This window comes from Falco biarmicus, chromosome 5 (assembly GCF_023638135.1).
Source record: "Falco biarmicus isolate bFalBia1 chromosome 5, bFalBia1.pri, whole genome shotgun sequence".
Classification (NCBI taxonomy): domain Eukaryota; kingdom Metazoa; phylum Chordata; class Aves; order Falconiformes; family Falconidae; genus Falco; species Falco biarmicus.
Window position 1 is genome coordinate 79,922,163 of NC_079292.1, and position 26,841 is coordinate 79,949,003.

Sequence of the window (26,841 nt, forward strand, 5' to 3'; positions counted from 1 at the left end):
CTTAAAAACATACCCTTTTTAAAATTTTCACAAACAGAGCTTAAACCACTGTACAGGAGATCAGTGTTATTTTCATTTCATAGGTGGAGAAACAAAAGTATGGAGTTGCAAAATAAATTCCTATTTAATAGACCAGTATAAAACCTAGCAGAACCTCAGATCCTTCCAAACGCTACTCAGCAACAACTTTGGCATTTATCATAGTGTCCCTGTGACAGCTCTATTTTCATCACACTTCAAAAGATTCTCTGTACCTTCGCAGTTCTTCTCATCTGAGTTGTCCTGACAATTTGCTTCTCCATTGCACCGGAGGGCACTGTCTATGCACTGTCCACTTTCACACTGGAACTGGGTGTCTGAGCACACTGGGCAGTTCTTTTCATCACTGTGGTCCTCACATTCAGTGAAACCATCACAGCGCCAGGCCACTGGGATGCAGTCAATCTCACCTGTGAAACAGGTGAACTGCTGAGGGGAGCATGTTGGCGGTTCTTTAAAAATCAAGCAAACAAAGAAAAATTAAAAATCCAGATGAACAAACAGCAGATCAGGACAGGTAAGGACAAGAGCTCAGCTGCTTTCATTTATCAAGATGACAAACATGCCAGATCATAAGAGAACTTCTACCCCCACTGCCTCCACAGTCATTTGTGCAGATCTTGAGTCCATGTGACTGATGCAGGCTCACATTGATGGAGGCTCATTAGACAAAGAACAAGAGGAACAGAGAAATATGCACACTCAAAACACAATTATTTTCCTCCCTTCCCACTTCAGCTTCTTACATGCTTCTCTTAGTAGGTCTTCAAAAGTCTTCTTTTAAAGTAAACACACTTTTCTAGTCCCGCTTTCCTGCAACACCACTGTATTCGCAGCTGATGGCTCACTTTTTTAAATGTTCAACAGTCATTGCATAGAAAACGTTAAAAAGATGTAATGCGCTGCAGATGGATGCACTGTGACTCAGTGTCTAGTTATGTGCCCTCAACAGTTCTGTTCAGTCAAAATTCCTTTAAAACAACAAAAAACTGCTCCATCTAGTCAATTCCCACTATCTCAACACAGCTGTGAGCGGTTATTTAACATTTACTACAGTAACTGTTAATCTCATGCAGTAAGTGTGTGTGGATTTTTTTTTTTACCCCCCCCACCCCCCGCCCCCCCCCTTTTTGGCCTGGTATTAAATTTGCTCTGAGAAAATATCTGGTTTATGTTAGCTCTTGTTCCATTGTGAGACCACACGTCGCCTTGATGGCAAGAAGATTGCATAATAAATTCATTCAGTATGATGGCACAAAGAGACGCAAGTACCAAAGTGCCTCTTCTCTCCCCCATTTCAACCCCACCCTTGGAGACAGCAGGGTGTAGACTATAGTGGCCATATCGCCATGGAGGGGGCAACTTGCCCTTCTGAGACTGCAGTTGAGAAAGACATGCACAGGGTGAGTTTGAGGAGGACAACAGAGAAGAATAAAATGGCACAGACATGACGCAATATGCCAGAATGAGAAGCTACTACTGTTTGAAAAAGAAGAACATACAGAATGATAGAAAAAATGTTATAAAAACCATACAATTAAAAAAATCAAGTTGAAATAATTCAGTGGTCTTCAGCAGAAAGGATGAAGAGAAATTCTTATTCAACAGTCAATGAGTGAATTTTTTATTTTCTCTTACTCCTCCTCAGTAATTGCGCATTTAGCTGAGGGAAAGGCAAAGAGGCACCATGTAAAAGCGTGTAACAGCACCTGGGGCACTGCCACATTCTTTCTGCTCAGAAGCCAGCCTTAAAGATGGAGACATACCTCCAACCCAGAAGCTGAGAGCTCGGTGACACAAAGCACGGGAAGGACTTACCTCCGCAGGACAGCTCATCCTGCAGCAGAACAAGGTGGACTGGGCAAGAGCAGCGTGTGGTGCCATCGCCCTTCACGATGCAAATGTGAGAGCAGCCACCATTATCTTGAGAACAAGGATGTTGTCCTGTGATTTAAAAGTAAAACAGGCAAGTGCTGACAAGAAATCCCCACCTCTCTTCCGACCTTTCAGTGATTTCTTTGGACTCACAGGGACTCCCTTCATTACTTCCTTCGCCCTGGGGAGAGCACTACTAAAAACAACTCAGAAAAAGTTGTATTTTGTTTTGTGTATCTTTTCCCTTTACACACAGCAATAGTTACCACACACATAGGTAACTGTCCATTATCTGAAACAAGGTAAGAATCATACCATGGGTTCTACTAAAACAGTAGCCAGAGTATTTTGCTTCTTGTGTTAGGCAGAACTAGTTCTCTGCAGCAAAAATAGTAACATTAGTAATATGAAAAGATGCTTTGGATTCCACACTGCTTTTTCTCTATCAAAGACCATTAGAAAAGTAAACTTTTCTAATTTATGAATTCTGAAGCTTCCACACGGTCTCTATAACTCAAATTAACATGCTCTAGATAAATATATCTCTTCATTTTAATGTTTAATAAGGACAACATATTTCTCTTGGAACTCCTGACAGATTTACTGAGACTAATAGCAAACAAAACTAGTAGTAGTCTGCACTGATGCTTTAATTAAACATCCCCAGACATTTTTCTACATATTTCTCCAAGGCATGCACCACAGCCTATTAACCAGGCCTATTTCCTCCAGGATGATGGCAGCTCCACTGCTTTAACCATCAAGCTCCCATCATTTCAAGCACATTTTTTTGATGGGGGGAAGGATATATCCTGGTAAACAGAAAACTGGTAGAAGTGCAGCCGTGTTCAACACAAATTGTTATTTACTACACACTTCCTTAGTGCAATGCAACGTTGCTCTTCTGTCTTTTACTTTTAATATGAATTGGCACCAACAAAAATGTTCACCTTGCCTTTGAAACATTTATTGTTAAGTAAAAGGCCCTGAGAGCTGTGCTTGTCTAAATGGAGTAAACACCTAATAATGACTCACTAGTGTGATCCACAAAATCCTCCACTAGGAATAACAGGATGTTTCCTCTGTGTCTACACTGTCAAATGCCAGGTGCCTGTATGGAACTACCCATAAAGTTGTCATCAGCAACAAAACGTGATGCTGGGTTTGTGATAAGATTTCCAGTCCATTGCTAACTGCCTGAAGGAAACAAACTTAATTGCATCCTGGCAATGTACAGACACAAAATGATACCAATTTCTGGACCCTTCGATTTGCACTGGCATCGATCAGTGGCAAGGCAAAAGAGGCTCATCTTGCTGCAGCCTCTCCTTGGCTTGAGCCCCACAGGCACTGTCTGCACTTGCAAACAGGGACTGCACTTACTGTATTCCTGAATATTGAGCTCTTTCACAGCATGGATGTCACTGAGTTGTGCAATACGGGCTTGGACCTTTGTACGTCCTTCTCGACCAGTCATATCAATCTTTTCAATCATCTGCTGTTGCCTGTCAATCCAATACAGCCAGTTTTCAAATACGGTTAGTCCCACAGGCTGCAAGATATTAGAGTCTTCCAAAACGATCCGGTTAGCACCTGCAGAAAGGAAACAGTAGTTTAGCTCAACTAGAATAAAATTAAATACTATCCAAACATTTTCTACACTACTCCACTACCTTCTGTTCCTTTTACACTACCAGGTAAGCCTACTATAAAAGCACAACCAACCCTGGGTCCTCTGATGCAAGACTGATGCATTGTGCATCAGACAGATGATCATTTTTTTTCTGCTTTCATCAAGACAACAATTTTTGAGCTTCAAATACATTTACTGTATTTAACAAGCATCTGGAGTTGTGGGGCTCAGCTCTCATGAGCCTCTCCAGTCTTTATCAATATGATGGAAATTGGTAATTCTTTTCATTCTTTTGTCCTTTTTTGGAGAGATTAGCTGCTTTGTCTTGGCATACAACAGGGAATAAGAAGACGGATTATTAGCTTGAGTTAACTAATACAAGATAAAATCAAAATGAAGACAAGATAGTTAGTACTTCTCACATGAACGATGAGATTAAGGTAAACACTTGACTTCTGACTTACTCATATTCTTTCAACTACATTATTTTCACTAAGGTTTTGATGCTAAATTGGGAAACACTTGTTTCTTCCTAGCGAAGATTTACCTTCCTCAATTTCTTCAGCAATCATCAGTAGCAGCCAAGAGGCTTTATACCTCTGCAGAGTATTTGTTGACTTTTATGCCAAATTACCCAGCATTAAATAGTCAAGAGCAACTGTCACATTTCACGGCTAACACTCCACATAAACAGAAGACAGTCCACAGCTGTTTTAAAGGTGTCATTAAAGATTGTCCAAAGACAGTGAAAACTTTGTAACTCACACACAGAAGGAAAGTATGCTATTCAAAACCTGAGAGAACAGGAGTGAGGTGTAATCCATGCTTTATTTTACATGATAGGACATGGTCACTAACGCTCAAATATTCAGCGAGGTTTATGAGATTCCGAACATAAAATTATTCAGAAACATAAGGAACCTGCTTCAATTTTGAAATGCTGAGACAACATCACACAAGCTACAACTTAGGCCACAGCTTGAAAATGTACATATAAATCCAGGTAATTCAGGTATCGGGGCTCACTGCTATGCTTATTTTTCCCTTTTACTACAGCAAACAATAGCTTTGCATATGTTCATCCACAAAACAATTTCTAGTAATTTTTTATATTTTGTCCTGTATATTTTCCACAGAATAATAAAAAAAAAATATCTACCACGTCTCTACCATATGCACACAAGATAATGTTATGGGACAAACAACACATATATTTCATGATGTAATAGTCTGCATAAGTTCTACTTATTGAAGTAGAGAATATAAGTATAGTAGAGAATATAAGAGTATATAAGTTGAGAATTTAATCAACAGTATGTCAGGGATGATGACTTACAAACAAATTCAGCTATGAAAATTATATTCATCTCCTTTTCATTAAGCACAGAGCTCAGAAGTTAAGTAACCTTCCAAACATTTAGCAAGTGGTAACATCTAAAACAGAACAGGGGTATCAAATATTAATCCTCAGCTAGACTGGGCTCTCACCACCACTTTGAAACACCACCAGCAATGATCTGATTAAGAAAAGACGTTTATAGATTCTGTAGGAGCCTATACCCAGACTGATGTAGAAATTAATACACTGAGTGATGTAACTCAAACTAAGTAACTGCAACCGTCTATTAATCCTCATGAACATGACTCATTGTATAGGGAAAAGGTAAGGAACAGCAACCTGCATCTCAAGGAGAAGAAAAGCTAAGCTGGGAATAGGGGAAAACTCAAAGATGACAGGAAGGAATATAGTTAAAACTAAGACCCTGACCTCCCCAAATGTAGTCTGTATATGCCCTGCTCTGCCCTGCCCATGTCAATCACAACAATATTCTGCAGTATGCTCCTAAGGCTCTGAAGCTTAAAATTTTCACTCCCTTAATGTCTTAATCTTTCTTTTTAATATTTGTGACCAAATGTAACTGACTATTTCTGACTAAACCAAGACACTGAAATCCCTCCTTCCATAAACCAACAATAAAATCTGAAGCTGGCTCATCAGGGCGCTAGTCCCCTTTATTGGGAATGTCAGATGAAAGGGAGACGTGATTAAGAGGAGCTTTGTCTCCTGGCATCACCATTCTCTCTCCAGCAATACCTTTTACAAAAAGACTTCAAAACAAATACATACAAAAATCAGGACACACCCACAGCTCACTATTTCCAAATAAAAATTACTTAATTCCAGAATCATTAGACATTTCCAAATTACACTAATTATTCTGGAATAGAATAACTAATTTCCAAATAGTTTCCATGGTAGGGAGCTAATTCCAGTCATTTTTTCATAAACAACCCCTTAATCATGTGAAGAATCTGGTTAGCTTCAACAGGATCTCCCATTTGGGCAGCACAACCAAGTCCTAACTGCATGCCTGAAGGACAGGGAGGAAAAGAAGGACGGCATCACATAAACGACATTCTAGCTCTCCTTCTCTTTATGGGTACTGGCATCTACAGAGCTGACAGAGCAAAAGACAGTACATGTTTTTAAGAAGCTAACATGCAGAAGAATTACTCTGCCAGTCAAAAGAGCCTATTAATCAGCATTCCTAGGCACAGGAATGCATCTCAGCAGTTAGCAATTTATCGTGGTGATTATAACAGTCTATTTTGCAGTGCAAATGCCAAAATGCAGGAGAGGTTTTGGCATGATTTTTTTTTCTTTGTGTTCTTTGAAAATATGGTGAGCTTTTACTACACAACATTGGTGGATCCAATAGCCACGTGTTTAAGAAGAAAAAACCCAAAAAGACAGAATCATTAAAAGCAGACTGAATTAGAATTTAGACCAATCTCCTTCTCTGGTGTCCTAATTTCTGGCAGATACAAGGAGAGAAACAAAGTATGTGTGATGTTCAGCTGTCCATTTACTCATGCACACCCTGGATCTGTAATAGCCTAGAACACACCGAGATACATCATACTACATTGTTTTAAGAATAGTTTACAAACTCAGGTTATGTCCTTTGTTTTAAAATAGTAAACAATCAGGATATTGCAGTTCATTAGTGACCCTGACTCTTCCAGTGACACACCATGTGAATCACTGAAAAGAATTACTATCTTGCTAAGCCTCGATCCTAAGAATTTGAAAACTGAAATGCTTTCCAAAACAAAAGCTTATTTTAGCAACTTAATAAAAAGCTGAAAATCACCGTGGTGTCAACAGGATTACATGCTGCTACTTTGAACAAAGGTATCATGTCATCAGCAAAAGACATTACTACAAACTACCATAACTTTTGTTAAGTTTTCAAACTTGCTCACAGATTGCAAGAAGTGTGTCCTTATCTCCTTAGACATGTACTTATGCTTCTAAGAGTAGAAAACACTCAGCTGAAGTATGATGACACACATTATTCAAGTTGGGGACGGACTTACTGCAAAGGAAGGAGAAATTCTGCCACTGCCCTCCACTAGCAGCAGCATGAGGGAGGCATATACCCCACCACCTAACAGAGATGGGTATGTCACTGTCACTCAAAGTCCTGTCACTCCCAGCAGCAACATCCACCCCAATTTGCATCACAACAAATTACAACCGAAGCCACATGAGGCAGCTAGCTGATCCAGCAGCTTGCTGGATCCAGCTAGCAAATAAGAGACATCTCAGTCTGTCTCACCCAGTCTGACTGTATGATATTCCCTCTTCTCTCGCTCCAGTTCTGGTTCCTTGCTGGACTCTTTCCAGAATGAATTCAGCTTTCCAAACCAATAGAACACTGTTCTCTACTTCTTTTTCCACATATTGTTGTTCGGTTATCGTTTTGCTTACGTGGTTAAGTGAGCTGAATCAAGTCATAGAGGAGGTCAGACAAGCCAACCTTACGGAGCAGGCAAAGAGAATTCCACAGCTGGAAGAGGGAGTTTTTTGCCTTTTCAGTACAGAGAGATTTTAGATTTGCTCTATCCTTCTCACATCGTTTCACCCTAACTGACAGGTACCTAAGTGACCTGCACACCTGCTGCTTTAATTCTGCAGGAAAGATTTTTACACTAACAGGAAACTTCCCTCTGACTGACAGATTACTGTACCAAAACCAATACTTTTACAAACAACCCCCTCCCTCCCCTTTCCAAAACTGCTGCAATGTGTTTATGAACTAACTTTGGGAAATCACACAAAGGTCTTGCAGTGAGAAACTGAAGTAAATAGCATGTGTAGTAATTAATAATGCAAATCATAGATAGAGGCATGAAACTGTAAAGGCACACTGCATGAATCATGCACATTCCCTGGCTGGGAATTCAGGGACCGATTAGAATCACAGTACAGGCTGTTTATAGTAGGAAGGAAAAGAAGACACCTTTCTCTGCATTCCCCCACACCCACACCACACAAATGAATCACTGAATTAAAGTGCTACTCTACCTGAAAGGTCACTGCTTTCAATTCTCCGCAGGTCTGAATCAGCCCAGAACAACTTGCCTAGCTGGCTGTCAATAGCTAAGGCTATGGGCTTGCTCAAACCACTGAAAAAAAGGACCTCTCGTTCAGTTCCATCCAGGGCTGCTCTCTCAATTTTAGGAGACCTTTCCTGTAGGTTGGTGAAATACATGTATCTGGAATAGGAATGATTAGAGTTAAAAAAAAGATTATTTGATCTTTCCACATTTTCGCTGTATGACCAAGCCATCTTAACAAATGTCAAAAATAATTTATGTTCTGACAAACAGAAACCAACCTGTAGTAAGGAAACAATTTCATTCTCAAGACCCTCAGCCTGAATTTCCCCACATCACTATTTCAGCTACATACCCTTTCTCTGGATTCACCACAATGGCCCTGGGCCTATCTTGATCTCCTTTGAGCACCACTCCCATGGGTCTCCCATCCAGGCGTGTCACATTGATCACATTAGTAGCTTCGCAGGTCCAGTAGATATAGCGGCTGTAGATGTCAATGCTCAGGTCATAAGGCTGCATATCTAGGTTTTGATTGGGAACTGGACTTGTTACAACAGTGAGGCTCTACAAAGGAAAGAAAAACAATCCACAGAAGTGCGTTTAATCTGATCTACTGTGAGCAATTTTGTTTGCTATGGTTGCACCGCATCAAACTATTGCTCAGGAAAAGGAGGCAGCTAAAACACTATCATAAAGCAAGGAGACACCCAGGTCCAGTTGCCCCACCAACACCTTTGATCAGGTATAGACACTTAGTCCTGATGGTGTGTTGTAACAGCAATAATGTAAGTTGGTTCAACTCACAAGACTTAGCAAGTTTGACCAGTAAAGTCCAAATTATCTCTATGTTGAAACAGCAGGGTCAGCTTCCGCATTTCCTCTGCTTTTTTGACAACTCTTAAGTTCAGCTGGATATACCCAAACCCAGCACATTTAGCACTCTACAACAGAAACACGTCACCCCTAATTTTCAAAGCTGCAGCCGAACAGATGAAAACACGGGCAAAGTCAAGCCAGACAGCACCTGAAATTCTTGCCTAATTCTTCGCCACCATCACTGCCACCACACTTTGGGGACATAACGTAAGGATGAATAATAAATGGGAAGGCAAGTCTGCCTGACAGAAAAGACACCAACTAGCATTTGACAGTGACTTTGGAGCACTTCTAGCTAACACCCTTCTGCTTCAAAGTTCTTGCCTTCTACTGGTCCAGACCTCTGGACTTCACAATCCTTTTAATATTCTTTTTTCTTCTTTAGAAAGAAACTACGGAGTGTCCCTATAGTGAAAGGTAAACCTAACTGACATCTTCCATGAACTTTTAAAAAAGTATGAAAAAGATCAGTAACTCACAAAACATGGCCTTATATAATCTTTTTGGAAAGCTTCATGCTTTTGAGGTGAGCAGCCTCCACCCTCTCACCCTCAAATTAAACTTCACCAGAAAATTTGCCTAACTTTATTTGGTTTGCCACCTCTACGAAAGGGTGTGCCTACAAGTCTTACATTTGTTTATTTTGCTGAAGCTGGCAAAACCCTGGTGCCTTTGACTAGTTTTGGGTGTTAAATTATTTAGATATTCCAAAATTAAAACCATTGCTAAATTAAGAGTTAAGGCTGAAGGGCGTTCAGCAGGATCCAACTACCACCACACCCACCAACAGAAACCACACTGTCTTACAAGTTAAACTGAATATAGCACCTCTGTGTTGTTCATCTTAGTCTCTGTTCCTCCCTCTTTCAAAAGATCAGGAAGAAAAAAACCCCCTATTTGAAAATGTGAAAATGAGTAAGCAGTCATTGCTCACAACGAACCTCACTAAACCTGCATCACCTTTTTCCTTCTACCCCGCTCTATTTTTTCCTGTATCCCCCAGTCAAATACATTTTCCCAAACCTGGTACATCCCACTACAGGTCACTAGTTTCAGCCTCCTCGCTCGGTGGTTGATAACTCTCTTCCTGCCCCCACCAGAACCTGGGCAGCTTCAGACACAGCCATGTGCTCACGGAGTCCCATGCTCTTCATTTCAAAGTCAATGCCCCTGCCACTGCTCATTTGCGACCCTTCCATCTCTCTCATACACTCCATCCCTCCCAAAAGCATTCCCTTCCATGTTGCACTTCTCCCAAATAGGGGTTTCCAACAGCCCCCAGGCAAAAGACAGTGTTGAGCAAATAATGCACTGTGAACAATAGCATCTTTAAATTGGCCTTGTCTTCCATGTTTTATTTCTTATTCCACCTCCCAGACTGTTGGCTGAGGACTCCAGATGCCACTTGTTTGGCCAAGTGACAGCTAGTAATCAACAGAAGTCTGTGTATCTAAATTATTCATGTACAATTATTCATTGTTGGGTGTAGGGCATGCCTTCCTCATCTTTTAGTAATTCCATCACCCGCAGGATACCTGACTGCCGTCTTCCTGTGCCTTCCGGATGATGTTCTGCCGAGAATCAATCCAGTACAGCTGCTTATCCAGGGGATCATAATCGATGGCTCGAACATTCCTGAGACTATGGATGGGGAGTATGATATCTGGACTCTGTTGCTCATCTATCACCATCCGATTAATTGCATTCTTCTGACTGAACAACAGAAAGGTTGTAGGAGCTTGATGGGTTAAAAAAAAAAAAAAAAAAAAAAAGGAAAAAAAGGAGGGTCAAAGGGTTACACATAGGAATAACATTGGTTATTTGTATGCTCAACAACAACAACGACTGTATATAATCAGGTAGTACCTATTATTTCATTCCATTCCTCTTCTCTCTTTTCCTTTGCCCCTCCCCCCCCCCCAAAAAAAAAAAAACCAACCCAAAACCCAAACCACAACCCAAAACCTAAAAATCCCAACCTTTGATCATTTTGGAAAGCCTTTCAAATGACCTCTGTTTACTATAAATGTCTGAACACAGATGCGACAGGCAAATAGAATTCTGTAAGTCGTAAGACTAATGAATGCAAAGCGTTCTGTCAAAATCACCCGAAGAACCACCATCAACCATGCCTCTCAAAGAACTGTCAATTTTCTTTCTAAAGGGGTCCCAGGGAAATGCAGCTCTGCTCTTTTGAAGTTGAACCTTTTGCTAGGTACATTCCTGCTTGCAGAGGAAACTGAGCAAAAGCCGGCACCGGTTCCTTATTTAGAGGTCCCTGGGAAAAAAGATTGCCATTGCAGTGGTTCACTCCTGTTTCCACAAAGTGTCTTTCTGCCTGCACTGGAATGGAACAACTACTGATTCACAGGAAAATCCCTTACGTGAGCACAAGGCTGTGTTTTTGGAGAAAAATCTATTCACTCTTCTCAAACTTAGGTATCTCTCTTATTTCTAGGTACTCATATGGGAATGCTAACCTGCAGTCAGGAAAAAAAATAAATCTGATGCTCTGCTCCAGCTTTCTAGATGCCCAGCAAAAACTTCCTGGACAAAAGATTTATTTTTTTCTTAGAAATACCATCAAATGTCATAAAAAAAGACATTCCCACCCCATATAGCTGTAGTTTACCAGCCCTATCTTATAGTAAGTGCAAAAGGCATTTAATACATCGTTAAAAAAAATTATCCCTGTATTACATAACTGGGTCAGAAATCAGAGGAGGTAGTTAAAGCGTTTTCCCTTTTCACAGCGTTCTTTTCAATAATGGTCTACCTGGAGCCACTGCTGTGCAAGACGGCACAAGAGCCAGCAGCCAGAAATGCAGCTTGCAGCCTCCCTGAAGTCTGTACAATCAATTCTCTATAGCACAAGTCTGGAGAGATTAGCAGTGGGACACTGCACTCATTCAATCCAGCCTGTAAAACAGGTAAGGCAGCACCTGGGAAAGGGGAGGTAGCAAAAGTCTTCCAGAGAACATCATCACCTTGCTTTGTTATTTTAGGCATAGGCTTTGAACATTTATTCTGGCTGCTGGAGAGAAAAAAAAAAAAAAAAAAAAAAAAAAAGGAGGCAGGGAGGGAGTTTCCTTGGTAACTAACACTCAGTCCTAACATCCTGTAACAATCAGGCCTAATTGCAAGGTATTTTTGCTTTCTGGAAAACCTGTATTTCCCCTCCAAGAGTTTCTCCAATCATTTAAGCTGCCTTCACTTCGCTCTAAACTGTAGAAGAAAGCACTCAAAAAAGCAAAGCAAAGTTTGTATGAATGTGTACAGCAAAATAATAGGTTCAGAAAACATCAGCATTCTTACCAAGCAGTTAAGAGAGTAATGGAAAGGGAAAAAAGCTTAAGATAAAACAGTGCAGGTAAACATACCACAAGCACCTAAAGTTCTTTCCACTTTTCCCCAAAGACACACTCATACTGTCTAAGATTGTGTGGCTTCCACCTTTGAATTGATGGGTCATTATAAAAAGCAACGGCAGAATTTCCCCCATTGAGTCCCCACATCTCTGAAACAGTACCAGTTTCAGAAATCCCTTCCCAGTTTTCATCATTCTCCCTCCCAATAGTCACATATTTCAACTATATTTTTGGCAGGCAAATGGGAGTGCAACGAGCATGTCTTCTGTGTAATACCACCTTCAAACTTCATGACACATGGTAGGTCTGGTGAGATACCAGATCTCAGAGCTGTGTGTCCTTCCCATAATTAAAAGAATCTATGCACACATGAGCAGAGTAATCCAGAGGGGAGGATCTGGCCTCTAGACAGGGCTTGGACTAATAATAATGTTCAGGAGTACATAAGCAAGTAAAACAGGCAAGAGAAAGTTAAAACTGTACATGCTCCAATTATAGTGGCCAAGCAAAAAATTCAATTATACGCAGAGAAGCCTAGTCTCCAATTACCTACAAATGAGAAGTTGGAAAGTTGCCAGGTTTGAACATGGCAGAAGGAAAACTCCTAATACCTCATGAATGGCCCTGAACTGTACCGTGGGGAAATGGTTCTATTTGCTCACAACATACTTTCTGTATTTTTCTCCTTCCTTTGTTTCCAAGAGCATTTTCACAAGCAAATATGACCTTTGATCATTTTGCTACTTATTCTCTGCTGGAAGTAAAATTCTTCCCCCTACAAAAATCACAGTCCCCACCAGAGAGATGCCGGCTGTGCCTCTAACTTACAGGAAGGTGGGAGAGTGTTAAGAGTACAAGGATCCAGTTGTCATGCAAGTGCCCCTTGTAATAAATACGGAAAGGAGGAGTACAGGACACATGGTGGGGTGTAAAAGCAGGGTTTTCAGAAGAGCATGATTTTCAAGAAATGTCATGAGGTAGCATTCATGGAACAAGCTGCCCTGCTTTTGGCTTTAAAACAACAGCTGGATCTCTCATGCATAATGTGGACGAGATACAATCTGTCTCTCTGTACCATGAATCTCTTCACCCACTGACTAATCTGAATGACACCAGTGGAAATCAGCCATCTAGTGTGGCTGCCAAAATTATGAGTGCTTCACTGGCAGTCAGTTACTGAAAGATGGATGAATTATTTGGTTAGAAACTAATCACACACAGCCCGAGGGGCCCTGCCGTCTGTACTCTGCACAACAATAGAGAAAAACGGGGCTTGGCTGCACTGAGATCAGAAATCTGAAGTGCTGGGGAGGCCATGGAGCTGAGCCTGTCCGCGCTGGGGAACAAATACTTTTAGGGGTATGAGTGGCTTGTCTCAGCATCTCATCAGCCAGTAAACACAGCTACTACAGAATTAAATCTTGACCACCTGAAGGCTATGCAAAGTTCAGAATATAGACCAAACTATCGCATATCCTTTATGTCAGGCAAGATTAGAAATAAATAAGCAGATAAATAAACAAGCAAGTAAGCACTTAAGGAGGGTCTGACTGACAGATACAAAATCAAAAGCATTTTGAGCTTTCTTGTTTACACTGATATAGTTGAATCACTGAGAAGGTTCAGTAACAGCCACTCTTCTTATTTTATGGTGATACTGGTATGTTATAAGACACTTTTTCACTTTCAATATCCTACCTTCCCTTACAAGTCAGTAGGATTTTTGTATTAGATAATCGTTATTTAAAAATACGTATTTTTATTGCCATATTTATCCAGTCATATATCCTGCTTCCTATGGAGGAAGGGAAGCTAAGGAACCAAAACTTTTTCAAACACATATTCAGTATTCAAAATGGAAATGAACTTTAACTTGGCCTATTGGCAAACAAGCTTCACCATCTCACGCAAAAATAAAACTCATCTTTTCTCCAAGTAGAACACTTGCATCTGTTACTAAACCCATCTGCTTCTCTGTTTTATTTTCATTCATTATGGCTTACCACTACAAGTCCTGTTGTCAGAGTTTAAGGAATAGTGAGCTGGGCAGCCACAGACAAAACCGCCAACAGGGACTGCTAAACACAGGTGAGAGCAGTGACCGTTGCTGGAGGCACACTCGTTCCAGCCTGCCTGCCTGGAGGAATGGAAGACCAAGATGTCCATAACGTAATCCAAATGCCCTTGGATGATAGTTCGGTTCTGGCCACTGGTCTTGTTAGCTCGTTCAATGCTACGCCGGCTCCAGTCTGTCCAGTAAATGTAATCCTGATACTGAGTCAAGCCGAATGGGTGAGGCAAATCATCAGCTATAATTTCACGGTCAAGGCCTGTTTCCACAAAGGAAGGGAGAGAAAAAGCAGGATTATATGGGGACAAACAAGAGGATGTTTAGTGCTGTTGGATATGTGCCCTGCACAGAAGCATTAATACCCAATTACTTTAAACTTACTACTTCATTATTACAAAAGTAAATTATAAAGTAACGTGCAATATTCAAAAGACCATCCTGAAGTCTTGGAGCCTATCACAGAAATGTGCTAATCCTGCTTGCCATTCACAGAAGAGAATGTATTTTAATAAGTAAAGAAGTCTCAGTTTTGAAAACGATCAGGGTTCTCAGAAAGAGTATGTCCTTTCCCCCTTCTCCAAAACAAACAGGGTCCCTCTGAAGGGGACACAGGACCCTGACACTGTATTCTCAGTTCAGCATCCCTTGCATCGCATTTGTGCCTCTGCCAGCTGCTTACAGACAGAGAATTGTTATGAACTTAATAAAATTCTACATCACATTAGGGGGAAAATGAAACGCACACGTTAACCTAACCTGTCTCTGGAACGCTGTAACAGGAAGGAGCCATCAGAAACTCAAGGTAGGAAACAGCTAATTGCGTATGCTGTGGAAGTGTTAGAGACCTTAAGGAGCAGGGCATGGCGGGTGGGAAAGGATTTCAACCACACCATTTCAACCACTTCATTACCATGGGACATCCTGCTGTCTAGTCACAGAAAATAAATGGGAGATCATGAAGCAAGAAGTCATTCCCTCTTTGCACAGAGAAGAGGATGATGCACAGCCTTGCAACTCTGCTGTCACTAGCCACAGGAAAGATGAAATTCTAATACTGTGTCCAGTTCTACAGTACACAAGGGAACACTAAGCTAGCCCCAACTGCACACCAAAGTACATGAGAAGCCGAAGAAAAGCTTTTATATTACATATAATTCCTATAATGCATTTTCTTGTTTTGATCTTTTTCCAGCTTTGTTCCACTATTGCAAACATACTGTTTAAAGTAGACTAACTCCTTTAGCCTTAAATATTGGCTAGTGGTAATACTAATTGAGTCATGTGGCAGACAACAAGCCTCCTGTGGGTGCTGACAAGTTAAAAAAAGATGTGTAAATCTGAGAGGGCTTGGGTCCTTAGTACATTACCCTGGGACAGTGAAATAATAAAATATTCCACCTCCATTTAGCCATAATGACCAGTTTGTAAAATAATCACACAGAACCCAGCACTACAGAGAACCCCCTGGTGACCAGCACTAGCCAGGAAAAGCTCCTTAGTGTGTGGGATACTCGAGGAAAAAAAAAATGCCTGAACCCTGAAGATACCAATAAATATTAAAAAAAGTATTAAATTACATTGTGAAAAATGTCCAATAAGCTGTTGTTATCTTGGCTTTCTCTCTACCTTTCTACAGATGATGAAGTGTTTGTTAGGTATTCGCCAGTGCTCTTCAGAACAGCAAAACAACACTCTCCAAAACACTGAAAGTTGACAGCTTTGTCCTACATATAACTGAAAACATGCACAGCTTGTGTAATTTTAACTTTGTGAGCAACTATATCACCTACAAAAAAATTGAGGCCTCACTAAATGCTGTGTTGCATAAACATCAATTATAGGAGCCAACGTTAAAAGCATGTGAGTTCAGAAAAAACCTGGTTTTGTCTTAAGACGTGTATCTTTGCATTATTTAAACAATAAATTGCCATGGGTAACTGAAAAAGCAGCAGCATCCCCACAATGCTGCCCAGGGCTCTGGGGCTCACCTAGCATGTTGGAGGATTCTATCAGATTGGTATCGAGGTCAGTCCAGTACAGACGTCTTTTAGCGTAATCAATAGTTAGGCCATTAGCACGTCCCACATTCGGTACCAAAGTAGTCCTCTCACTGCCATCCATAGCAGCTCTATCAATCTTTGGTTTACCACCCCATTCAGTCCAGTACATAAATCTGATTAAAAGGACAAAAGAAAAAAAAAAAACCATCACATTTAATCCAAAGGAGAACTCAAGGGGAGAAATAAAACAAAAATCCTTAGAAAGAAGAAGAGAACAAACAAGAGCTGTAAATTTGAGCATTTATTAAGCCCCACTACGCTAAATGTTTTTTTTCAAAATACAAGCACGGAAGTGAGTCAAGTTTCCTCAAAATGCTTCCAAGGTTATTTTTTCCATTTGGAGCTGGATTTTCACCAGCAAGTTCCATATGAAAGCACTTCAATCTTAAGTAATCCATGTACATCAGTTAAGAGGCAAAAGGTTAGCAAGTTGGGCACCTTCATTTATATCTCGTTATTTAGCAAGGTATTTTCCATGACACTTAGCTTCCATTTCTATTCAGTTGTCCATCAAATGAAGGAATAAAAAAGGTAGGTAACGCAGGGTACTTTTGTTAATAGGCATCATTGCTCATCTCCACACAACTAAGTCAATCAGCCATGTAACAGTGTGTTAAGTTTCAGCCAAGGGCAGAATAACACAAAATTGTATGGCATTTCCACTGGAGCAAAAGTACAAACCGTTACATACTCACATGCCAGTTTATGCCTCATTTGGCAGATACACAGACTTACACGTTTACATTTTCTTTAGGCACTGTACAGCAGAGAGTGCTGTATATTTGACATTTGCTGGCCAGTTAGTTACTTCTTCTAAAACGTAAAGCCAATACCATTTTAAAAACAAGTGAGACATAGCTAGCCAATGTTTACACCTTTCTGCTTTAGTAGCTCTAGTAACAAACACCTGTGAAATACTCTTAATTTCAACCAGCCACACAGCTGGAAAGGTTGCTTCAGAAACTGATAATAAAGGATGAGTTATTCTTTAGACACTAGGAATACTTGCAAATTTTTCGTAAAATTTTTGCATGTTGTACAAGCATGGATCTAAGTGTTAGAATTGCTTCCATGGTAGCAATGCCACAAAAACTGCCACGTAAAGTACAGCAACATAGCTCAGCTATAAGACACACAGGCATTCAGACTCAAATTAAAGTTGTTGTTTTTTTTTCTGGCCTGTGGTGAAGAGAAAAATCATTGAATCAAAATAACCCTCAGAAAAAACTAAAACCAGTGTAAAACTAGCATCACTCATAGCAACCTTTTCTTACAACTGAGTAACTGGATGCCTTCTAATGTACTTGTCCAGCCAATCCCTGGCACGTCAGGGCTGAACCCCATCTGCATGCCCCACTGAGGCAGAACTCCATTCAGCTAAGCACTGTGACAGTTGCCACCACCTTAATGAAATCGAGCAGGAGGAAGGTGTTCCAAGTTCTCTGTATTGCTGTAACTCTCGCGGTGTCACTGGAAACTGTGATAACTTCATGACACTAGAAAATGAAGCTCCCTTATTTATAAAATAAGAGTAATACAACGTTGCTATAATCTCAAAAAGGTTTTGCAGTAATTAGTTGACATCAAATGAGCATTTCATGGTAGAAGAGCTATTTCAGAAGCTAAACAGTTATGCCTTGCCTTGCCCCACTCCTTCCTCCCTCCACCCGCTTATTGCCCTACTTTTGCAACTACATTTGATTCCAACTGAGAAGTTTCTTCTCAGGAAATCTTTCATTTTGGGGATAGGTGGGCATAATTTTTTCCACTCATTCTCTGTCCTTGCTTCCCTTGTCCATATTAATTAAAAAGGCTTCCTTATCTGAAGAAACAAACACCTTCCCCATTCTCAGCCAATAAGCTACACTCCCCTACTCTCAAGTCAAATCATTTAATACCTTTATTGGACCTTAACTTGTGATAAAAAGAATCTTCATTTTTAAAAGGATAAATGTTTTCTTTTCAATGCTATAGTCCTTTTCTAATTAATGAATTCCATAAACCTAAAGCTACTTTGATTCTGTGGTTAATTAAAAAACTAAATATAAATCCCTTTTTAATGAGCTGCTCTGATTTTTTTGCAGCATTCTTAATGATTATTCAGGACATTAAGAGCATATTCCTCCAACACTCATACTTTAAATTACCAGGTTGTATTCCCCAGCTCAGTTCTCTCAGGATTTACATGCAGAGTGTAACTAACATGCCCTAGAGGAAGCATTAAGATGTTGTTTTTCACTGTTCATAAACATAACATTAAATCAACAAGTTACCCCTCAGCAGGGTCCAGTGCCAGTGCCCGGGGACTGTCAAGATCTTTCCACACCAGCACTTGGCGATGCTGTCCGTCCAGCTTTGACACTTCTATACGATTTGTTCCAGTATCAGCCCAATACAAGTTCTTCCCCAGCCAATCTACAGCCATGCCCTCTGGGTAATCCAAGCCAAACTCCACAACGTGTTCCAGTGCGCTGCCATTCATAAACGCTCTGCTGATGGTCTGCAGGGATACAAAGACACACAGGCAAATTAGAAATTTTTACCAGTCTGTCACTGGGCTTGTTGTTTTCTTTGTTGCATTTTAAACACTTTCAGATTTTAGGCATCTCATAGGAAAGAAGATCTTACAATACACTACTTACTTGCAAGGCGAACAATGCCGCTATTCAGAAGCAACGATCTACTGTACTCTTTGTATTCTGTGTCAATTACAATAGTGTTTCACTGGGGAAATAAATGGGATAACTAGTGTGGTTCAGTTAAGCAGTCTACATGCCAAAGCGACCTTAATAACTCAGTGCCAACTTTGAGAGGGAAATACTTTGGCTCTCCCATGACTATACAAAAGCATCGATGTTATAGCACAGAACACTATTTAAAGCAGCCTAATGAAAAGTTCAGGACAGAACAGCAAACAGAAGGAAACAACCTAATAACTTATATAGCTCAGTAGTGCAAGTGTTCAGTACTAATAGTTTAATTTAACTTCACTAAAAATGCATCTTCTTGGCCTTTTATTCAAAAGACTTAACTCTTGCCATCGTGGATCAGCCCGTGATAGCAGATACAGTCAGAATTATTTCAATAATATATCAGAGTTCAGGTACTCACTGATTTACTATGACCACTTACAAGCCTGAAAGTAAAGGAATAACACTAGGATATTATTCTTTTTGGCATACAAGGGCTTCCTTCCTGTGTCCTTAATATTCCACTCTGCACACACTCCTCATACTTGTAACCTATCAGAACTTGACAACAAGAGTGATTTTTTGCTTACTTCCCAGTTTGGATGCGACCTGCTAATTATGCCAGTTGGTGACAGTACACAGCAGGGAAGCTTATATCTCAGCCTTCATCTGTATCCCCCTTAAAAATTTATCAAATCATTGCTTTATTTTTTTTTTTCAAACACAGCTAAAATGAATACCATACCTAAAGAGTTTAGCCAAGTCACTTCTCTCAAACTCAAACTCTGTGTTTTTAACTTTTATGATTCTTCAGTTGCAAAGGTCCATGAGTTATTGTTGGCACAAGTCTCAACCCAACTGCAGAAAACTTTCTTCTATTAAAAGCTAATTTTTGGTGCTCACAATTCTGACTACATCTATAACCCATGAAAAACAAAGGGAATAACCTGACTCACTGATAACAGACAGACAATACACAGACTTCTGCCACTCCATTAGCCACCACGTTTAAACAACTACCCTTAACCTTTTCCAATTTCTCAGTCTAGACCCTAAACCTGTTTTACAAAGCCTATGATTCATAATATGTCTCATGTGCAGTAGCTATATAAGTTTATGAATATGTAAACCCCATTTTCACTTCCCAACCCAAGACAAGGCTTCCCCCATTAATCATATCTGACAAAACATCTGTGATCCCTGCAACCTCCTGCCATGTGGCATTATTCTGCTTCCTGCCAAAAACCTTAATTTTTGCAAACTTATCCTTTGTGTAAAAATGTATAGATTAGATTTAAATGATGTGGTGGGTTGAGTCTGGCTTGACACCAGGTGCTCACCGAAGCCCCTCCTCAGCTGGACAGAAAATATAAAAGGCTCATGGATCAAGATAAGGACAGAGTGAGATCACTCACCACTTACTGCCATGGGCAAAACAGACTCACCTTGGGGAAAATTAATTTATTACCAATCAAAACAGGGTAGGATAATGAGGGATAAACCCAAATTTCTTAAAACACCTTCCCCTCACCCCTCCTCTCAGGCTCAACTTCACTCCCTATTCCTCCACCTCTTTCCCTATTCCCAGTGGCACAGGGGAACTGGGAAATGGGAGCTTTGGTCAGTTTATCACATGATGTCTCTGCTGCTCCTTCCTCCTCAGGGGGAGGACTCCTCACACTTTCCTCCTGCTCCAGCATAGGGGGTCCCTCCCATAGTGACAGAACTCCATGAAATTCTCTAAGATGAGTCCTTCCCATAGGCTGCAGGTCTTTATGAACTGCTGCAGCATCAGCCCTTTCCATGGGACACAATCCTTCAGGAACAGGCTGCTCCAGTGTGGGTCCCCCACGGGGTCACGGGTCCTGCCACCACACCTGCTCCGGCATGGGCACCTCTCTCCACAGGTACTGCCAGAAACCTGCTCCAGTTGGGCTTCCCACAGGGTCACAGCCTCCTTTGAGCACCTACCTGCTCCGGTGTGAGGTCCTCCACGGGCTGCAGGTGGAGATATGCTCTGCTGTGGACCTCCACAGGCTGCAGGGGCACAGCTGGCCTCACCGTGGGCTTCACCACAGGCTGCAGGGGAATCTCTGCTCTGGTGCCTGGAGCACCTCCTGCCTCCTTCTGCACTGACCGGGGTGTCTGTAGAGTTGTTGCTCTCACATGTTCTCACTCCCCTCTCCAGCTGCAATTGTCTTTGCACAGAAACTTCTCCCCCTTGTTAAACATGTTATCACAGAGGCACTACCACTGTCACTAATGGGCTCAGCCTTGGTCAGATGTGGGTCCGTCTTGGAGCAGCTGGCATTGGCTTTATTGGACATGGGGAAGCTTCTAACAGCTTCTCTCAGAAGGCACCCCTGTAGCTCCCCACCTGCTACCACAACTTTGCCATGCAAACTCAATACAAATGATTTACAGGAGAGAATGCTGCTAGTATAACAAAAACATATGCCATTCCTAGTTAGAACAAGCTCTTTTACCTGCCCCCTAAATCTTGTAAATCACATTTGTCAATCCATTCTTAAGTCTCTCAAGAACCTTGTAACAACTTAATAGACAATACAGAATAAACCTCTACCTTCAGTGAAATGTCAGTCCAGTAAATCCGATTGTCTGTCACATCAAAATCCAGAGCAGAAGCTTCCTTTACTCCAGTGAGTGGAATAGCAACATTGTTGTTGTTAGTTTCTAATGAGATTCGTCTGATATCTGCTCTCCGAGAAAACAGCAGGAAAGCTTCTGGAACAATGCAGGTCTTCATATCATTGATGAGCTCTAAGCCTATGGGGCAAGCACAGCGAAGGCCTTGTGGTCTGTACAGGCAAAGATGGCTGCAGCCGCCGTTATCCTCTGCACAAGGGTTTGTACCTAAGCATTTAAGAAAAGCAAAAGCAGTCATTGCAATCTTACTTCAGCAGGAAGATGAAGCCAATCCTCACGTGCATCCATGACACCGAGTCCTTGAAGAAATACATACAGTTTTTCACTTTTCATTCTCTGAATGAATTATTTTTTGTTCGTTTCCTGTAATCCTTTAGCAGATGTAACTCTACTTGGCTGGAAAGCCACTGTTTGTTTTCCTGACCCCAGGAAACAAACCCAGCATTAGGAAAAGCATTATCTACTGATGTTCCCGATTCACAGCACAAGCACTGAATGGACAGTAAGTATGTAAGGAAGCGTCTGTTCTGCTGCCCTTTGCAGAATACTGGGTCCAGTGACATACCCCAGCTGTGTTCCTAGAGAAGAAAAATTTGCAGATCTGTTTTCACATCCATTCAATGGTCTCTTCTGTCCAGGATGCTAGTAAAGCAGGTCTGTACCTGAAAATGCTGGAAATCCATGTACTAAGAGACAGCCAGCATTACCAAGCTCAATTAACCAAACAGTTGGAAAGAGGGCTGCATTTAAATCACATGCACCTTAGGGCATCTTGTCAACATGGTAGCAGCAAAGATACGCCTTAACTACATTTGACTAATTTCCTGGGGATCAATCAAGACATGGCAACAAGAAGCTGCAAGCCCTACCCATCCACACTGCAGGATATTCAGGGAACGTGATGAATTCTGTGATGCCACAGTTAACACTGCTACTAGTGTTTGGATAGCCAATGATAACCGATTTAAAGCTAGACCCTACTTTTTTACACCACAGACACAACAGGGCAGAAAGTACTTCTAGTTATTTTTAAGATGATTTTGCAATATTAACGTGAAAAGCACCAAACAGACTAAAACTGGCTCATTCTCAGCTTTTGCATACTGAGAGCACATGTTCAGATTGCAAGATGAAAAGCTGCTACAGCTGCAGCTTCGTAAACAGCTGGGCTAATCTAATAGCTGGCTTTTACAAAGGGAAGTTCTTATTTTCCACGATCCTTCTTCTCCCCTTAATGGATCCAAGGTTGTTCAGACCTATGAGACGCCCTGACTCCCTAAGAAGCAGAAAATTACACATTTTGGGGGGTGCCTGCAGTACTCTGTTTTCCAGCTTGATATTCTTCCAAGTTAGAGGACTGAAGCACCTCACAAAATACCTACCCCATCCCACCAAACTGCAGCCTGCAGTGATCATAAATAGGACTGCATTCTGCCCATTTCTAAAAATCTGACCTGGTATTAAGTGATACCTGCAGAAGAGCACAGCTGAAAATTTCCATTTCCCTTTACTTGCCTGATTAGCAGTTTTCACTCACCGATTATCTGGTGAACATTTGTAGCTTTCAGGCCCATTAGATCAGGCAGTTGATCTATGATGATCTCTCTTTCTGCTGTGCGCTTATGCACACGTTCAATACTGCGCCTTTGCCAGTCTGTCCAATAAACATAGTCTCCCAACAATGTGAATCCAAAGATATGAGGCAGCTTGTCCTCTACCAGAACTCTTCTCCCAGTTCCATCAGCATTCATGACCTATGGACATGCACAAACACAAACTTATCTTGTATACAGAATAATTCTGTCACTATTTAACAGAGATTAATTAAACTGAGTGCTCCACACTTAAGACTTCAAATCAAAAAACTGTCTCCTAGCCATTAAAATGCTACCAATGTTACACAGCAGACAAATTAAAAAAAGACTGTGTTTCAAATAGTACTTATTTAGAATAAGCCACATAAAATCCCGTATGTATAAGGCTAGTCTCATAAGCAGATCGTAACATGAAATTAAGACACAACATTTCTTGTATTTGCTTTAAGAACCAGTATTATGTGTGCTTGTTTGACATTGCCTCTCTCTTCCTCTCCCACTTCGGACTTACACGTCTCTTCATATAGTTTTAAATAAGACACTGTTTTACACAGATGAAGACAAGCTTACAACCTCAAGGAGGCCTGGCTCTGAATCTCAGTCCACAGTCCCTCCCAAATCCCTCCAGGTTACAGATAGCAACAGGAGGAGGCCCCTCAAATTCTGGGAGGCAAACAGTCAAGATGATTTACAGAGTATGTTTTTACTCCCAAGTCTGAATAAAGAACCGGATTTGCATTCTTCAAAATTAAGTTCAGTATTTTTTGTGCTAGAAGGAATAGTAATAGTCTGTAAATAATTGCATGCCTTTGATCAAGATGCTTGAATTTACTGTGTCATTTTTCTCTACTGCTAAAAAGAAGTAATACCCAACTTCCTCAAAGAGGCACTGAAAGGATTAATTAAACATATGTATGCATGTGCAAGTGATCAAGTACCTTATGAATGCCAAGTATTATTACAAAAAGTACCATACTGACAGGAATGAAGACAGCCCTGTTTTAAGAGTAGCTTAAAAATGATTCAGCACTGCAATTTTATAGAAAAACTCCTTCTGAAATATTTCTGCTTGTTTCAGGTTTACAGTTTACATTTATAGCATGTATACTACCCTTCCAAAAAAAGAAAAAAACCCACCCAAAACACCTTAATGTAAAAACTTCTCAAAACAATGTGATCCACAAAATTCAAGGTAGTGTACTAACCCCTAAAACAGTAAAACATCCTTCCCACTACCCAAGCATGTTCCAAGTTAAGGGCTGGAAAAAGAGTGACTTACTAAATCACTGTTTTCAAAACTCTCTCACTTGCTTTGTGGAATTAAGATAGCCATAGGCAAGTCTGTATGATTTCCCATTCTTCCCATGGCTCAAACCCAAAGACTTGTGCAACGACAACCTTCAGGGTCAATTGATTTAGTAACTCTGGCTAAATGGATGATGTTTTGTGGTCAGAAGAATTCCCTAGCTCACAAGAAATGAGAGCTAGTTTGGAGCAATGCCTACCTTTTCCCTACCCAACCACAGATGGGGAGGGAAAAAAGGAATATAGAAACAGAACTGAAACCCATGCCTTTCTTAGCATACAGTATAACGTGCACATTAATAAAATACTTTAAAGTTTACTAAAAAAGTAGAAGAAAATGCTATAATCTTCACAATGGTTCAATTTATCCTTAAAAATATTCTCTGTTACAATTTTTCCAACATTACTGTACTTACTCTCAGTATATTAGAATGGGAATTGAACCTTTACGTGCACATTTCCTACAGGAGAATGAAAGGGGCTCTGCATACTTGCTTAAAAAGGTAATAATTACTCTGTGGAATTGGCTTACCAAAAAAATCTTCAGTCTAGTAGCATACATGGCACACTTCTATAAATGTACTAGTGCACACGCATCACAAAACTAAGAAAACAAGATGATAATTACTTAGTGAAATGCTTTTTTCCCCCCCTTCATTCTCACTAAGATCCTTTAGAAAGTCAAGTGCAGTACTTGTAGCTTCACTTTGCATTATGGTACATTTACCATCCTAAAGTTGTAACTTACATACTTTACACTGATAACCAAATCCAAACATAGCTCTTCCTATCACTGATTGTTTAGCTGGGCTCAGAGCCCAGTATAATTGCCTAATTTCTGGACTTCCTTTTGAAAACAAGCCCTGCTATTCCATTTCAGCATCTGCTGGCTCTCAATTCTTAGCAGCATGTCTCCTGCACTCTGTTTTGTAAACAAGAGTAATGGCTAGCTTTAGAACCAGAGACACAGATTTAACATCTGTAAGATAAACTGTGAGTTAGTCATTGAGCCCACCATCCCTGCAAGAAACCATCACCACCACCAAGAAAAAACGGTCATCCCCTTTTGTCTACCACCCTCTTTCCAACCATAACAGAGCCATCTTACATTTCTATAAATATATATATATATAAAGATAAGACCTTTGCTGACAAATAACTAATACACGGTGGCAACTAGTGCTTGCTAAGCAGACCAAAAAGATACAAATAATGGATGTATGTTGCTAAGTGAGCCAACCAATAACCACTAAAATCTCACTATCACAAAGCAATACCTTCAGATACTACACTTTTTACCTTGTACTTAAAGGAAGAAACTTCTATATTTAAGGGAGTGCTTAACTGCCAGCAAAAAGAATTAGCTGGAAAGTGTATGGTGTGAGATGAACTTTCTTTGGCAAACTTTAAAAGGGGAACTGTTCAAATAAGCTTCCTCTTACACTCAAAGAAAGTCAGGAAAAGAGAAGACGGGACTTAAGGATGAAGTATCTGCTTCTAATTGGTTTTTATTTTGCGACATACTGTTATTTTGAAAGACAACTTTATGTCACCTACACAAAACAGGCACCTATCAAAGTACTTACACATACCTGCCACCCTACTTCCACTGCAATCTTACCTGAGCACATCTGTGAAATATTACTTAATATAAACATCTGCCTACTAGCAGCTGGGTACCACCATATGTATAGTTCCATGGAACCACGTTGTCTGCACTTACTCTGGCTGCATTTTAGGGGATTTGAATAGAATTTCATCAATAGCCTATAGAACCAAACAGAAAGGCAGAAAGAAATTGGCAAGGGATATAGGGATGATACATATACTAAGCAAAAGGAAAAAGAAACAATCACTGATCAACCAGTTTCCAAGGATTTCACCATCATCTTTTCACATACTGAAATTCAGAGTCCCAGCCGATACTGCTTTATGCATTCATTTCCCTTCTTCAGCCCCAGATGGATCAGCTTATCACAGTGAAGCTTATCCCCACAGAATCCTCCATATAAGAAACCCACCTTCTGCTGCTATGAGGCAATGTCTCCAGCGGTTTATGCTGCTTTTAACCACAATGTGGTGTGGGTTTCACATTCTGAGGCAATTCTGAATACTGCAAACCACAGTGAGAATATAGACTACAACAGGAAACAGATGTGATGCAACCACAAACACTACCTTTACTGAAAGAGCGAGTGGTTCCATGAGAAGAAAAAAAAAAAAAAAAAAAGGAACAAAGTACAAAAATGAAATGG

The 26,841-nt window shown here is 40.6% G+C and overlaps 1 protein-coding gene across 3 annotated transcripts in view; it reads right to left on the reverse strand.

Moving 5' to 3' along the window:
• LRP6 (LDL receptor related protein 6) overlaps positions 1–26,841 on the reverse strand; it is a 128,357-nt gene that overhangs the window by 14,232 nt on the left and 87,284 nt on the right. For 2 of the 3 annotated variants that reach the window (XM_056339623.1, XM_056339621.1), the window contains exons 8-18: positions 23,224–23,440; positions 21,604–21,893; positions 18,603–18,829; positions 16,258–16,442; positions 14,202–14,528; positions 10,366–10,568; positions 8,307–8,518; positions 7,920–8,110; positions 3,298–3,507; positions 1,858–1,983; positions 255–491 (exon numbers count right to left, since the gene is read on the reverse strand). In XM_056339623.1, coding sequence (XP_056195598.1) covers positions 255–491; positions 1,858–1,983; positions 3,298–3,507; positions 7,920–8,110; positions 8,307–8,518; positions 10,366–10,568; positions 14,202–14,528; positions 16,258–16,442; positions 18,603–18,829; positions 21,604–21,893; positions 23,224–23,440 — 2,425 coding nt within the window. The remainder of the gene's footprint in view (positions 1–254; positions 492–1,857; positions 1,984–3,297; positions 3,508–7,919; positions 8,111–8,306; positions 8,519–10,365; positions 10,569–14,201; positions 14,529–16,257; positions 16,443–18,602; positions 18,830–21,603; positions 21,894–23,223; positions 23,441–26,841) is intronic. The other variant, XM_056339622.1, reaches the window with a different exon arrangement.